The sequence below is a fragment of the Labeo rohita genome, chromosome 15, assembly GCF_022985175.1.
Source record: "Labeo rohita strain BAU-BD-2019 chromosome 15, IGBB_LRoh.1.0, whole genome shotgun sequence".
NCBI classification, from domain to species: domain Eukaryota; kingdom Metazoa; phylum Chordata; class Actinopteri; order Cypriniformes; family Cyprinidae; genus Labeo; species Labeo rohita.
Window position 1 is genome coordinate 34,323,199 of NC_066883.1, and position 17,398 is coordinate 34,340,596.

Genomic DNA, 17,398 nt, shown 5'->3' on the forward strand with positions numbered 1-17,398 from the left:
TACTTGCAAATTGTACTGATTCCAAAAACTGTAGTAACAATCCATTACATTACACATTTTAGGTAATGTAATCAGACTATTTTTAGTTTACTTTTGACCTATCTCATTTATTGCATTGATTTAAATAGGATCATCTTTTACCATATTGATATAAAAATACAAAGATTAAGAAAATATATTCCATTCAGTGTTATTAACAACATGAAGTGCATTAAACATTATATTATGTAAAGGTTTCCCAAACTGGGATTTGTGAAGAAACTGCAAGGGGTTATGAGTTTAATGAAAAGCTAATCGAAACATTAAAAAGTTACATTAAAATAAGTCATTATAAAATCAATCAAAACAAAACACTAAAAAAAAGAAATATTTTATTTGTTTACGTGCATGTTGTGTGACCATTAACCAATGTCAGGAAATCATGAACATGCAAATCTGATTCTTAATTACTAAAATATTTTAAAATTTCAGGGGTACTTCAAGTAAATATATTAGGTGAAAGAAAATCAGATGAGAAAAAAACGTTTGTGATTTCATGAATTTGTGCATTTTAATGTTTGCCAAAAGCCTTTTAAAGACAATTCAATTCAAATAATTTAAAAAACTAATGTGCTCATCAGTAGTAATGCAATATTCAAACATTTATTAAACCTGAAATGTGAATCAATAAATGATTTTATTGCTATTGTGTAAATGATAATGATGGAAAACCACAAGATGGCGCTAAGTAATCCATAAACAATAATATGGGACCCTGGACCACAAAATCAGGATAGGGTTTCAGTGAACGCAAAATTAGAGATACAACTATTTGAAATCTGGAATATGAGGGTGCAAAAAGTCAAAATATTGAGAAAATCACTTTTAAAGTTGTCTAAATGAAGTACTTCGCAATGCAGATTATTAATCAAAAATTAAGATTTGATATATTTACGGCACAACATTTACAAAATATCTTCATGGCACATGATCTTTACTTAATATCCTAATGATTTTTGGCATAAAGGAAAAATCCATCATTTTGACCCATACAGTGTATTATTGGCTATTGCAACAAATATACTCGCGCTACTTATGACTGGTTTTGTGCTTCAGGGTCACATAAACCTGACACCCAAATAAAACAGCAGGTTAGTCCAAACTACACGTGAAAACGCACTTACAACCAGGTCACCACATCAGAATCCAAATCAAACATTTTAGTTCAAAAGCAAAGTGACGCTACACAAGTAAAAGAGGAGCAGACAGCGTTTGGCTTTGGAGTTTATTTTTATTCACATTTCAAAGGTCACGAAAGAACAAAGTCGTGTCTGCTGTCTTGCGGGTTTCTGTTTGATCCGTGAAAAAGACAAGCATCCATTTCATATAAAAATCAGATCTGTAAAAATCTGCCTCACACATTTCAAAATCGCGTTTATACGCTAAAAACATCTGAAAACCGATTTAATCAGCTTCGTCATGATCACAAAGAAAAAAGGAACTCATAATAAACATGAACAGAAAGAGATTTTAAAAGTTCTCAGGCACTGCGGATGTGTATTAGTTAAGACTGGTGAAAGAATAAGGAGCTGTTTTCTGGAATAAAATCCATTATGCTGGACTTATGTCCAGAAAACAAGGTCCTTAGTGTTTAGATAAAAGTAAAGGGAAAAAGCAAAAATCATCAGCTCTTAAGAAAATAATTTCCATGGAAGACATGAGTCACTCTCACACACAAATACAAACACCTTCTCATTAGCAACCTCAATCATGAACAAAACAAGATACTCATCGTCCGGCTGGTTGAATCTGCAGAGTCTGTCTCTGCAACACTCGATTAAAGTCTGTGCACAGCACAAAGCTTCTACAGCACTGCAGATCATTTCTAAAAGCCTTTTCAGTGAACGCAGGTGATTTTTTTTTGGCTGTGTGTGTTCGTGTCTCTCATTGGTACTGCAGGTAGTTCTTGAGCGTCTGTGGCAGCGGCAGAGACTGGATGTGATGGATTCGGTGGCGTCCTAGAGCCTGTCGTGCCGCCCTCCTGCACAGCTCCATCAGCGGCAGGGGTTCAGCTACGAGACAAAGCAGAGGTCAGTTAGGGTCAAGGGTCAAAGACCTCAAGCGATCATGTGAAAACACTCGTTAGGACTTCAAAGATCAGCACCGATCCCAGATAAGCTAAACGATTTGTGGTCGTGACATTGACAAAGAATCATTAAAGAATATACATTGAACCAAAAGCTATCATAACATCTCAGCTGATATTTCAGTAGACTTTATTTTTGACAAAACATCCCATGTTTTGTTAGTGACAGTAATGTTTTGGTAGCAACCACATCCCATTACAGAATTTTAACTTGCAAACTAAAAAACTACCAAAACATAATACTAGAAAAAAAAAAATTGCATAACTGTACAAAAATGTTTATGTCCTCCAAATATGAGGATTGTGTGTTCCCTTTTGTCATTACCGAAACCAATACAGATGTTTCAGTCTTTTTTTTTTTTTTAAACATTCACTTTTTACAAGAATCAAAAAGATACTTTTAAAAACAACAATAGGAAAAAAAACAAACACAAAAAAAAACCAAATTATTTTAATATCATTTTTATAAATTGAAATTTAGGAATTAGGGTTCAAGACAGCCACCAAATGAAAGTACCCAAAAAATGATGATTTTAATTATATTAAAGGAACACTCCACTTTTTTTGAAAATAGGCACATTTTTCAACTCCCCTAGAGGTAAACAGTTGAGTTTTACCGTTTTTGAATCCATTCAGCTGATCTCTGGGTCTGGCGGTAGCACTTTTAACATAATTTAGCATAGATCATTGAATCTAATTAGACCGTTAGCATCTCGCTCAAAAATGACCACAGAGTTTTGATATTTTCCCTAGTTAAAACTTGACTCTTCTGTAGTTACATCATGTACTAAGACTGACAGAAAATGAAAAGTTGTGATTTTCTAGGCCGATATGGCTAGGAACTATACTCTCATTCCGGCGTAATAATCAAGGAACTTTGCTGCACCTGAAAATAGTCTCCCTGTGCAAACAGGTGGTCACGTTGGTTATGTTGACGGAAGTTAGCATATTTTCAGGCGCTGTGTAATATCTTTACGCCTGCTGCACCCATGGCCAGAATAAGAGTATTGTTCCTAGCCATATTGGCCTAGAAAAATTGCAACTTTTCATTTTCCACCGGTTTTAGGAAAGGAAAGGACATGTGGCTAAGTATGGTGACCCATACTCTGAATTTGTGCTCTGCATTTAACCCATTCAATTTAACCCATCCGAGTGCACACCGTGTTTGCACCAATTCTGTAGAATGGCCCATATATTAGAAATGGGGAAAAAAAAAAAAAAAAAAAAAAAAAAAAGAGGGAAAATTTGTTTAATAACATCTGTTTAAACTACAAATTACTTTTTAAATACAGTGTTGAAAACGATGACAAAGCATTGTGAGACATCAGTGGACTTTAAACACTATCCATTGAAAGTTTGGGGTCAGTATTATTATTTATTATTATTATTAAAAAGTGACTAAAGACATTTATGTTCTTTGTAAAAAAAAAAAAAAGGCCAGTTCCCACAAAAATATTAAGCAGCAAAAGTTGTTTTCAATTTTGATAATAATAAGAAAATCGGCATATTAGAATGATTTCTGAAGGATCATGTGACACTAATGATTGGAGTAATAATGCTGAAAATTCAGCTTTGCATCACAGAAATAAATTACATTTTAAAATATATTCAAATAGAAAACACTTCTTTTGAATTGTAACAATATTTCATAATTTTACAGTTTTCATTGTATGTTTTTATCCAATAAATGTAGCCTTTGTGAGCACGAGAGCTTCTTAAAAAAACAAATCATACCAACCTCAAACATTTCAACAGTAGAAAGAAAGGTGATGTTAGTGAATTAAGTGTGACTTGTATATCATATTTAGATTAACTGTAAGTGGGCTTTTGGTGAAAGAATGCTAAGTGTAGGACCTTTGGCCCCTTTAACGTTTCTGGAAATTCATGGTCAGTGTTGCAACCATGTGAAACCCTCATTTAATTTTAGAGATTTTTGGAAATACGCTTGTGTGCATCCTGCCAAAAATATGGGAATAATTTCATTGGTGCATAATTTCTAAAAACTACTCTTACAGAAAAGCACTACATCAGCTGCACATAAACATGTTGTTCTTAGTTACTATGAGTTGTTGCGCAATTATTCCTCATGAAGCAACAGCAATGCTATGAAGAGCATCTCTAAAGAGCTGGACTGAAATCAACAGGCACTGCCCAAGGACGGCAATGACGGAAAACACAAGAAAAGAGGAACAACAGAAGCAGCAGACCCTGAAAATGATACGTACGGTCTAATCCGTTGACGTAGGTCATGGTGACCTCGCAGTGACCCCACACGGCGCTGACGATCGGGTACAGCCTTTTCCCCTTCAGCCCACGAAACGCTACGCCCAGGTAGTTCCCGTCAGCGCAGAATCCCAGCGTTCCTTCGTCCATGTCCAGAACCACCAGAATCTCTTCAGGCACCGAGAACGTCCCTTCGTCCTCCTCGTCCTCGATAAACTCCGGGTACGACGGCGCCGGGCCAGTCCGGGTCTTCCTGTCGTGGTAAAGCCGACTTCGTCCCAAGTCCCAACCCCAGGATTCAGCGTCGCTGCCAACCAGGGCGGAATATCCGACGGCTCGCAAGGAAGCCAAAGAAGTCGCGACCCCGACTACGGCATGTGTGCCGCGCTGCCGTACGGGCCAGCGCAAAGTCCACGCGTGCAAACCTCGGGTAAATCCGACTTTTCCCCGCACACAATCCGTGCTTTGGGCCACCGGGTGGCGGTGGAAAGTGAGCCGGTCATCGTCTTTGATAAAGAGGTTGAGCGAGCGGTCGTCCGGGTTCCAGGCATGCTGAAGCTGGATTTCCGGTCCCGCCGGCGGCATATCCAACAGCAGCTCCAGACGGGCGGGTAACGGGACGCCGCGGCTACGGAGCGACGCGCACACCGGCGGATAGGCCAGCTCACCCGTCTCCGGCTCATCCGCCGATTTCACCACACCCGACACCCTCTGCCCCATCACGGCCCAGCCACGGGCATCAACAACGACAGCCGGGGTTACCTCATGAGCGGGACAGACCGGAGAGCGGCAGCCAATCAGGAGAGGCGACACGGGCCCATGTGTGAGAAGTCGTCCAGAGCGGAGTTGGCGGCACTGTAGAGTAAAACAAAAGAGGTTAAGGAAGCTTGTTTTGACTTAAAGACACAGTGTGTTGTTTTGTATAGCTGCACTTGGAACTAATCAAACAAATCGCTAGGTGTGTCAATTTTGAGTACACTTGGGCGCTCCCTTGACTCTCACGCATAATGATGTCATGATTACTGACATGTCAATCAACAAGATGCTTAAAAAGAGGCACAAAATTAGAATAAGATGAAAAAGTAAAGTTATTTCAAGTATTCACTACTTTTTCAGGAAGTTTCTTAAATTTATTTGATCAAAAACAGTAAAAATGGTAATACTGTGAATTATTATTACAATTTTAAAGTATAATTTATTTCTGTGATAGAAATATTTTGTAACCTTATAAAAATCTGTACTGTGAAATTTTATTTATTAAAAACATTACTACATTACTAACTCTAATATTTTAAACTGTAGTTTAGCTATCAGACATAATTTATAAGTAGAATTTATATACCTACGTTTTTGGCCACGATTTTTTATGTTTTTTTTTTTTTTTTTTTTAAATCCGTCTTTTCTGCTCACGAAGCCTGCATTTATTTGATCCAAAGTACAGCAAAAACAGTAAAATTCTGAAATATTTTTACTATTTAAAGTAACTGTTTTTTATTTCAATATATTTTAAAATGTAATTTATTCCTGTGATTTCAAAGCTAAATTTTTAGCATAATTAGTCCAGTCACATGATCCAGAAATAATTCTAATATTCTGATTTGCTGCTAAAAAAAACATTTATTATTATAATTATGTTGAAAATAGCTGAGGAGAATTTTTTCAGGTTTCTTTGATGAATGGAAAGTTCAGAAGATCATGAACATGAGCATTTATCTGAAATAGAAATCTTTTGTAACATTATAAATGTCTATCATCACTTTTGATCCATTTTAAAGCATCCTTGCTAAATAAAAGTATTAATTTCTATGATTTTGTAAATAAAATAAAAATTAAAAATTATACTGTCTAGCTTCTGAATGGTAAAAACTTTATTTCAGATAAATGCTGATCTTTGAATCTTTCTATTCATCAAAAAACCCTGAAAAAAACTGTACCGTTTAAATATTGATAGTAATTGATAATAATAATAATTATAAATGTGTTTTTTAAACAGCAAATCAGCATATTAGAATGAGTTCTGAAGAATCATGTGACACTCAAGACTGGATTAATGATGCTGAAAATCAGCTTTGAAATCACAGGAATAAATTACATTTTAAAATATATTCAAATAGAAAGCAGTTGTTTTAAATAGTACAAATATTTCACAATATTACTGCTTTTGCTGTATTTTGGATCAAATAAATGCAGGCTTGGTGAGCAGAAGAGACTTCTTTAAAACATTAAAAATATTACGGTCCAAACACTTTTGACTTAAGAAGCTTACTGAATCTATTCTGTTAAGATGTAAGCATTAATCTTTAACATATAAATGCACATTACAAAAAAAATATGTTACTTATATTAATATGAATCATTTATACAGTAGAACATTTGAAAATATAATACAATAGCTAAAATTAAAAATTATTTAGCTCAAAACTTAGTTCTACCCAGTATGGCTTCAAGCTTAAAACAGCAAGTCAAAGTCAAAGTATAGAAAATGTAAAGAAAAGAAGAGGCACTTCACTCAAGCAGACACTTCTCTAGACTGAGGTGAGTTTTCACACCATCTGAAGGAGCCATTTGCGCTCACACTCTACCGGGAGACTGACCGAATCTCTTCTGAACCTGAGAAAACTGGTTTCACAAGAGCATGCGGATAGGAAGTGAGTATTTCCTCCGGAGCTCCGAAGAAAGATGAAGATACACTAACGTACAGTCGGGGCCACAGAGCAAACTTGCACTGTCCAAAACCTAGTCCAGTAATTTATTTTCTCCACATTTGCCGCATCCTTTAGAAATGAATCAGACTTATTCCAGCCAGTTCTATTACTGAAAGGAGATCCCAGCAGCCAAACCCTTCTCAGGAAATGAGCTGGACTGGTATAAACCAAACAAACACGCTCACATCTTAATAAACCAAAAGAGCAAGATAAAGAGAAGAAGAAAGTGGTGAGAAAAGAAAACTGTATTTCTATAACAATCAAAAGTTACATCTTGGCCAAAATGCAGCAACAATGCAGCAACTAAACATGCAAGTGCTAGTGATGAGTTGCAAAAGAAGGGGAAGTTAATGTTTTTAATTAAAGATTATGAAGGCACATGCAAAAAAAACATTTATAATAAACATTGTAATATACTATGAAAAAAAAAAAAAAAACTGTCAGTTTTGATGGTGACTTTAACATTTAAATACTAAGAAATGAGAACAGCAGAAATATCTCTATTGCAATTTTACAGTTGTGTTACAAAAAAATTTTATTATTATTCATATTATTATTATTACTACTAATTTTCTTAAACACTCACATTTTTACTTTTGTCATATCTTTATTTAAAATTTGTCATTTATTACTGCTACTAATTCTAATTATTGTTTTTAATCAAAATAATTATAATTATGACTTTAATAAATATTAAGGTATTAGTACAATTATAAATATCCGTATTGCAATTTTACTGTTTTATTACAAAATACAATTATTATTATTATTATTATTATTATTTTCTTAAATACTAAATTGTTTACTCTTTCTTATATCTTCATTTAACTATTTATTTATTACTACTACTACTTTTGCTAATTATTGTTTTTGTTTTAATTATAATAGTAATTATAATTATGACCTTCACATATAAATATGAAATTAGTACAACTTTAAATATCTGTATTGCAATTTTACAGTTATATTACAAAGTAAATAATAATAATAATAATAATAATAATAATAATACTTATAATTTCTTAAAAATAATTAGTTACTTTTTTCTTATATCAGTATATAAATTTTTTTTTGAATTTATTACTACTGCTACTTCCACTAATTATTGTTTATATTTTAATTATAATTATTATTTAATTTTTTATTATAATCGTTATAAAAATTATTATTATTATTTTGGTTGTGATATATATATAAATTATTGTAATAATTTATTAGATAACTAATAAATGTACTACTACTAGTACTGCAAGAACAACAAATATATAATAATTATTCAAATTATTATTATTATTACTACTATTATTAGTAGTAATCATCATTATTATTATTATTATTCATTTTCTTAAATACACAATTTCTTTACCTTTTTATATTTACTACTACTACTACTACTGCTTTTACTAATTGTTTTTATATTCATAATAATTATAGTTCTATAAGAATTATAATGTTATTGTGATGGGTATAAATCATTTTAACAATTTATTAAATAACTTTAATTAATGCACGTCTACTACTAACAACAACAACAAATATATTATTATTATTATTATTATTATTATATATATATTGTTATATAAATTACATGTTTGGCCAGCCCTACAAAAAATAAAATTAATTAATTAATTAATTCACATCACTTACAAAAGTAACAGCACACCTGTCCTCAACAATACACATTCCTTGAGGAATCATCCATCTCTGAAGCACAAATAATGCAGCACTAAACCTTAAAACTAAGCTCTAGGGTTTTTTTTTTTTTGATCACTAACCATGAGCATATATAGTAATAAAAGGAATATGAACAATATGCGATTTTACCAAGATTTTATCATACAAACATCTCCACACATTCAATTAACAAAGACAACACACAAGAACAAAGTCTGAGCTTACCCTCCATGCATTGCTGCCTCTGTGTCAGCATAGGGCAGGAGAAAGGGAGAAAATGAAAGAGAAATGAAAAGGGGGGTAAAGCAGTTCACAGTGGAGCGATTCCAGAGCAACACTCCTCCCTTCAAGAGCACCAAACGCTTTCCGCTGCTCCCTCTACTCCCTCATGACGATGGTGATTCACTGGAATAAACTGTGGTGTAAGTGTGAATAACTGAGCAAACACTCACCTTCCGGATCACTGCAAGACTGAAGGAGGATCCACAAGGACGACTTTTATTAGGCCTCAAACTCCTGCAGAGAGACAAAGAAGAGTTCTGTTAGGAGAAACGCTACCTGTGCCCAACCAGAAGTAGGAAGTGAGAATTTCATCGGTCAGCACACGCACGCATACACAAACTTTCATCTCTTTTTTCATTTTTATGCAAGCTACGAGTTGACAAATAACTGATTAGTTTATATATTATAACGTGTTAGCAAAATGTGTCCTGAGCAAGCCACTTTCTCCTAAAACTTCCCCAAAAAACAGCCTTTGTGAGTCACTTTCATAAGGTAAACATTGACCCACTGGCTATTGAACTAGTTAGCGTGACAAGCGGTCGTGCACGTCCTAATGGACACACCAGCAGCTGGTCAAGCCTGACTACAGGACACCCTCCATCTGTCAAACCTGCATTATTCATTATTAAAAACGTATTGAAAACAGTCGGATCCACATTGATGTGATGCATCTGTGACACAAAAGAGCTGATGGATCACTGACCCATATTTGAGTACAGCCTCGGTCATGACAGTTCTTATCCCAACGTTAAATAAATAAATTATATGTAATGAATTAGATAAAAGTATTTATTTATGATGTCTGTACCAAAAACAAGACTTAAAATGCAATGAAATACAATAAATGAAACTTAAAAGCAGTCATGAATACAATAAAAATTCATCGAGAATCATTAGAGAAGTTACTGTGCATTATGCATGCACGATTAGTGAAAATAAAAACAAAATTGTAATATGGCTTTACATTCGATCAAATATCAATAAATGTGCTGTGCGTTTCAAAATGAAGCACGTCAATAAAAATACATAAATTAATTTAAAAAATATCTAATGGTTTAACAATTGAATAAAAGGAAATTAACACATCCATAAATATTAGTATCGTAATATTACAGCTGTAATGCAAAATAAAATTATCCAAAATGAAGCACAGCAATAAAAAAAATAATTAAAAAAAATCTGATAATCTGATTAATTTTCAAATTATCCAAAATGAAGCACAGTAATACTTTTTTTTTTTTTAAACCTGATGATTCAACATTTTAATAAGAGGAAATTTGGGACTGTAATGCAAAAAGTAATTAATTAATTTAAAAAAATGATTGTTTAACATTTGAATAAAAGGAAATTAAGACATCCATAAATATTAGCAGCTGTAATGCAAAATAAAATTAAAAATTAAAATCATCCAAAATAAAGCAAAAAAAAGCTAAAAAAAATTAATTATTTTAGTTTTTTTTAAGCTGATGGTATAATATTTGAATAGAAGGAAATCAAGAGAGCCATATTTATTAGTATTATTTTACAGCTGTAATGCTAAATAAAATTATTATTATTTGTATCTTTCATCTTAAAACTTTATTGTACAGTAACACTACAATAATATTTCTTACCGTTTCATTTAATTATTTAATTATTACTATTACACTTAATAACAACAATAATATTATTTAATAATAGCTATTGATTATTTTTCAAGTAAGTCTCTTCCGCTTAAGCCTGCATTTATTTGATCCAAGGTACAGCAAAAACAGTAAAAATTTAGAAATAAAATTACTTTGTAAATAACTGTTTTCTATTTGTGTATTTATTTTAAATGTAATTACCATTCAAAAGCTTTTTTTAAAATGTATCAAAAGTAATGATAAAGACATAATAATAATAATAATAATAATAAATATAGCTGCAAGCAGCAATTGCGGGGCCAAGCACAAAAGTGGCAGAATGAGGAGTTAAGCACGGCAAGGAGCAGCAGACCGACCACAACAGTGAGTAACTTAAGCCATTTTAGGATAATGTCAGTTGAAATGGCTGAAAAATCATAAATACAACCAATCGTAATAAAATTTAATGGCTTATCACTTTTGACCAACAGGTGGTGCTGTTTTCAAATTGATGTGACGTGTTCTGTGTGAAATGACAATGACACACACAAAGTTTGTCGTCATTATGTCAAAGCTTTGCAGAGATACAGCCTCAGATGTAGTTTGGCATCTTTCCAGCAAATTTGTTGATGCGCTAAACGAAAACGGTTTCGTATATCGACACGAAATTCATCACTTTTTGCCAGCATAGTCTGAAGATGATCTGAGTCAAATTTGGTGAAGATCGGACTAACAGTCTGGGAGGAGTTCGAAAAAGTAGGTTTTGTACATTAATCAAAATGGCGGACAGGAAGTTTGGCCAATTTCGGCATAATGGGTATCAATGTTCTCGACTTGACCCAAGGAATCTATTGGCATCAGTTTCATTCCAATAGGCTAATGTAAACAGAAGTTATTAGCATTTTTGTAAATTTCATTATTAATGTTTAGTGAATGGCGTATTACTTCTGACCCATAGGTGGCACTGTTACCAAATTGATGTGGTGTGGTCAGAGTGTGGTGACAATAGCACATATAAAATTTGGTGTCAATATGTCAAAGCTTTGCAGAGATACAGAATCGGATGCAATTTGGCATCTTTCCAGTAAATTCGTTGATGCGCTAAACGAAAACGGTTTTGTGTATCGACACAAAATCCATAACTTTTTGTCAGCATGGTCTGAAGATGATCTGAGTCAAAATTGGACTAACGGTCTAGGAGGAGTTTGAAAAAGTAGGTTTTCAACATGAATCAAAATGGCGGACAGGAAGTTCAGCCAAAATTGGCAAAATTGGTATCGGTGTTCTCAGCATGACCGAAGGAATCTATCAAAATCAGTTTCATTTCAATAGGCTAATGTACGCAAAAGTTATTAGCATTTTTTGAAATTTCGTTATAACTTTTGACCACAAGGTGGCGCTGGCCCCAAAATTTTTATGTACATTCAGGGCATGGTGCCGAACATTTTTGTAATTAATGTCGAAACGATACGCTAATCCGTTCTCAAGATACAGCATTTTAAAGCTAAATTCAAAATGGCCGACACCCAAAATGGCTGACATGGGAAAATTGGATATGGTTCGACTCGGTATGACACACCGAATCTAAAGAGACCAGTTTTGTGATTTTTGGACAAATCATTCAGACGTTATAAAGAAAAATAGCCATTTTTCGTATCTCCTGACCACTACGGGGCACTGCACCGAAACACTGCAGGTAGCCTCAGGTCATGCTTGTTATAACACACACCAAGTTTGGTGTCAATATGACAAACTATTACGGAGATATAGCCTCACATTGATTTTTGCTAGCTTTTCGTAGAATTCTTTTGCGTGTTATTCGTGAACGGCTGGACGAATCGACTTGAATTCCATAACTTTTTGCCAGCATGGTCTGAAGATGATCTGGATCAATTTTTGTGACAATCGGTGCAACGGCCTAGGACGAGTTCGAAAAAGTAGGTTTTACAAACAATTGAGAATAGCGAAAAAACTAAACCTTACGATTTTTGAATTTTGGTGTCCATTCAACTCGGCATAAGCCAAGGAATCAGAGGAAAAAAGAATTTTTGTTGTGTGGCTTACGGTTCAAACGTTATTAGCATAAATCTTTTGAAAGTTTGGACAAGTGGTGGCGCTAGAGAGTTTGAGTTAGAGACTCCAAACTTGCTATGGTTAATGTTGGGACTGTCCTCTATCAGTGTGCAAAATTATACAACTTTCCCGCAAGCGGTTCTATGGGCTGCCATAGACTTGCGGCGGAAGAGGAAGAAGAAGAAGAAGAAGCGGAATAATAATAATGCCAACGGATACAATAGGTGCCACCGCACCTTCGGTGCTTGGCCCCTAATAATAAGAACGCCAACGGATACAATAGGTGCCACCGCACCTCCGGTGCTTGGCCCCTAATAACGCCAACGGATACAATAGGTGCCACCGCACCTCCGGTGCTTGGCCCCTAATAATAATTAATAATACATGTTTTTTGAGCAGCTCAGATCATGTGACTTGATGAGCAGAAGAGTTCAAAAACTTTTGATTGGTAGTGTGTTTCATCTTAAAATTTTAAGCAGCTGTGCAGAAAACAGAATTTGTTTTACAATCGCACTTTAAATTTGCAATTGCAGTTTTTAATCAATAAATACATAAACTATATACTTTTGTCCCCAAATTGCGCCACCTTTTTTGCACAGCATTGATTTAGCATAATTGTCAGCATTTATAAAATCTTTAGTTGCTAAAGCTTCTTGTACAGGAGCACCATGTGCACTCAGTGACTCCACCAGCGTGACTTTCACAGCCATGCACAATAAAGTTCAAAGGTCAGTCTGAGTTCAACATCAGGTCAACGAAGACCCCTGAAGCATTAGTTGAAATTTTTTTGTGTTTCCGTGACGACCTCGTCCTCCGTTTGACCCCAGTGCAGAGCGAACACGTCTTTGCATGACCCATAAAAAAATGTTTAAAATAGAATGAGATGAAAGAAAGAGGAAGAGGAAACTGTACTGGGACTTCCTGCTTCCCTCTCTCGTTCTGAGCATGCGCAAAAAAAAACGATTTGAGCTAGACCTCAGCTGAAAGGAGAAAACAGCACAAGACAGGAGCTAAAAAATGAAAAGCGGCCTCTTTATGAGGCGATTCGGTTGAGTGGAAGGTCAAAACTTCAACAGCAACAGGTGAAAGCAGGTGTTGCTGTTTTTTTGTACTAGGAAGAGTAAAAGCTACTGTATTTCAACACGCAAATTACTTCGTCTCTCTGAAAACAATAAAAGGTGAGACAATAATACATGCCCAGATGACCAATTTAGTGGATGAATTTCACATTGTATTAGTGCTGTCAAACAATAAATCGCGATTAATCGCATCCAAAATAAAAGTTTTCTTGTTTACATAATGTGTGTGTGTGTGTGTGTGTATATATATATATATATATATATATATACATATATATATACACACATATATATATACATATATATATACATATTACACACACATAATTGTTATTATAAAATATAAAAAAATTAATATATAAGCATAACATATCCAAAATAATTTTGGATGTGATTAATCGCAATCAATCATCTGACAGCAAAAAATTATTATTTTTCATAATGAAAATTAAACCTATTGTTATCATTCAGAATTATTTTTCAGTGCAGTAATTTTTTCTCTTGAAATTAAATATTTTTATAAATACATTTTAATGCAATAAATGTATTACAAGTGTATTTTATATTATAAATAATTAAAAATATTATCATTATAATTTATTCATTTTAAAATCGTTTTATTATAAATAATATTGCAATATTAATAAAATAAAGATTATATAAATTTGATAAAATTAAATAAATTAAATAAGCAGCTGTGCAGAAAACAGAATTTGTTTTACAATCAAACTTTAAATTTGCAATTGCAGTTTTTAATCAATAAATAAATACATAAACTATTTACTTTTTTCCCCCAAATTGCGCCACCTTTTTTGCAAAGCTACTGTATTTCAACACTCACATTACTGTGTCTCTCTGAAAACAATAAAAGGTGAGACATTAATACATGCCCAGATTACCAATTTAGTGGATGAATTTCACATTGTATTAGTGCTGTCAAACAATAAATCGCGATTAATCGCATCCAAAATAAAAGTTTTCTTGTTTACATAATATATATATATATATATATATATATATATATATACACACATATACACACACATATATATAGACACATATATATATATATATATATATATATATATATATATATATTTTTTAATATATAAGCATAACATATCCATAATAATTTTGGATGCGACTAATCACAATTAATCGACTAACAGCAAAAAATTATAATTTTTTTATAATGAAAATTAAACCTATTGTTATCATTCAGAATTATTTTTCAGTGCAGTATTTTTTTCCATTAAAATTTAATATTTTTATAAATACATTTAATGCAATAAATGTATTACAAGTGTATTTTATATTATATATAATTTAAAATATTATCATTATAATTAATTCATTTTTTAAATAGTTTTATTATAAATAATATTGCAATATTAATAAAATAATGATTATATAAATTTGATAAAATGAAATAAATATAACATCAATAATTAAATGTGCTAGTTGAAAACTATGCAGAATGCAGAAAACTAATGACAAAATTCATACAGACCATAACAACCAAAGGATAAAACAACAACAAACAGCCCTTAAGATTAAATTTGAAGTCAGATCAAAAGGTCTATATAAAAATACTGTTAACACTTTTCAAACCTTCGCCTTGTGTTGCATAGAAGAAAGTAAGTCACACAGGTTTAGAGTACTAAATTACAGAATATACATATCATTGTTCAAAAGTTTGACTGGCATAAGCCAAGTCTTTATTTGATAAACTTACCTTTTGATTATTAAAAGACACAAAGCTCAAACCCTTTGTTTAATCTGAAACAAACACAAGTACACACATGCCTCAAAGCTTGTTTGCATAAGGGTTAAGTAAGGTATCCATAATGAATAACGAACATATGCAAATTCCATAGGTAAAAGGAAGCGGGCACGATTTTGAAGACAAAAACAGACTAGACAAATGGAATGGAAAGAACTTTGCAGAAGTGACAACGGGCCAAACTAGGAAATAACATCATCCAGTGACTGAATCACTGCTGACATACACAAAGATAATATCAAAAGCTTTTACAAGAGTCTCCCCCTCACTGTTCACCTCTGATTAGTTCATGCATTTCACAATATTCAGAATCTGTGTCAGATAAAGGGTTCGGGGAAGGGAAAAACGTGATTAGATTATCTCTAAACCTCTTTCCACTGTGACCTTTGCACGTAAACACTGAAGATGACACACAAACCTGTTTACAAAACATGATATGTCATGTACACTGCCGGGAAAGCAACTTTTTTCTTTTCTTTTCTTCCATATTAACCATTAAACCAAATGTTTGCTGAACACAAACATGTATGTGCAAGCGAAACAATGAGTTTTAAAGGAGTATAAGGCCAAATATGTTCCTGGCATCTAGCGGAAAACAGTGCTTGAATATTTTCATCATAAAATCACGTATAAGATGTTTCAGAAACAGAATGCGTAATCCCACTACGACCAAATACTGCCCTGCGGTTTCAGCTGCTTTGAAACAATCTAAAGCACAAACACAAACAAACCAGCCACGCGCTGATCTACTTACTCTCGCGAGAATCCCTCGGAGCTTCAGTGCAGACAAAAACACTCGCCGCGAGTGCCAAGATTTACACTTTCACACTGTGTACGTGTCTGTATCAGGCTGTGGATTCATATAAATCCAGTTTTAACGCTAAAAATACACGAGTCTGCGTTTTCTCGGTCGCATCCGGCGGGGAGGAGCGGAGCGCGCAGACGGCTTTTGTTCCGCTAGCTAGCTGGCGCGTGACGTCACGCAAGGTCAGTGAGCGCTGATTGGCCACGTCGAACGCGAGGGCGGTGACGAGGGTGATGTGACAAACGAAGCTTTTCGAAACTCTGAATCATTTGAATCAAATGATTCGCACGCAAACGATTCAAAGCCATCGAAACACCACAGACTGGCGGCATCTGCTGGTCAAAATGTGTAAATGCGACAAAAACTCAACTCTAATCTATTACACGTAATCTATAAATAAATAAAAACTGTCAAACGATTAATCGCATCCAAATTAAAGGATTTTGTTTACATAATATGTGTGTACTGTGTACATTTATTATGCATATATAAATACGCACACATGCAGTATATGTATTTACATGTATAAATACATTATACATATATTTATAAACATATGCATGTGTGTATTTACAGTTGAGGTCAAAAGTTTACATACACCATGTAGAATTAGCAAAATGTTAATTATTTTATTAAAATAAGAAGGATTATTTTTTTATTTAGTACTGACTTGAATAATATATTTCACGTAAAAGATGCTCACATAGTCCACAAGACAATAATAGTTGAATTTATGAAAAGGACCTTGTTCAAAATGAATGAAGGAAATAAATGATCCAGCTGTTTTTTGGTTTGTTTGTTTCGTGATAGTTGTTCATGAATCTCTTGTTTGTCCTAAACAGTTAAACTGCCTGCTGTTCTTCAGAAAAATCCTTCAGGTTCCACTAATTCTTTGGTTTTTCAGCATTTTTGTGTATTTGAACCCTTTCCAGCAATGACTGTATGAGTTTGAGATCCATCTTTTCACACAACGGAGGGACTCATATGCAACTATTACAGATGGTTCAAACGCTCACTGATGCTTCAGAAGGAAAAACAATGCATT

The 17,398-nt window shown here is 33.6% G+C and overlaps 1 protein-coding gene across 2 annotated transcripts; it reads right to left on the reverse strand.

Moving 5' to 3' along the window:
* Positions 1-1,734: 1,734 nt before the first annotated feature.
* On the reverse strand, positions 1,735-16,513 carry spsb4b (splA/ryanodine receptor domain and SOCS box containing 4b). 2 transcript variants are annotated; one of them, XM_051129022.1, is made up of 5 exons: positions 16,303-16,513; positions 9,180-9,243; positions 8,953-8,971; positions 4,351-5,203; positions 1,735-2,051 (listed from the first exon to the last, which is right to left on the reverse strand). In XM_051129022.1, exons 4-5 carry the CDS (start codon positions 5,066-5,068, stop codon positions 1,924-1,926), a joined length of 846 nt encoding a protein of 281 aa, XP_050984979.1. In that variant the 5' UTR covers positions 5,069-5,203; positions 8,953-8,971; positions 9,180-9,243; positions 16,303-16,513; the 3' UTR covers positions 1,735-1,923. The 2 variants fall into 2 exon arrangements, with proteins under 2 accessions (XP_050984979.1, XP_050984978.1); XM_051129021.1 differs by lacking the exon at positions 8,953-8,971.
* Positions 16,514-17,398: the final 885 nt, after the last annotated feature.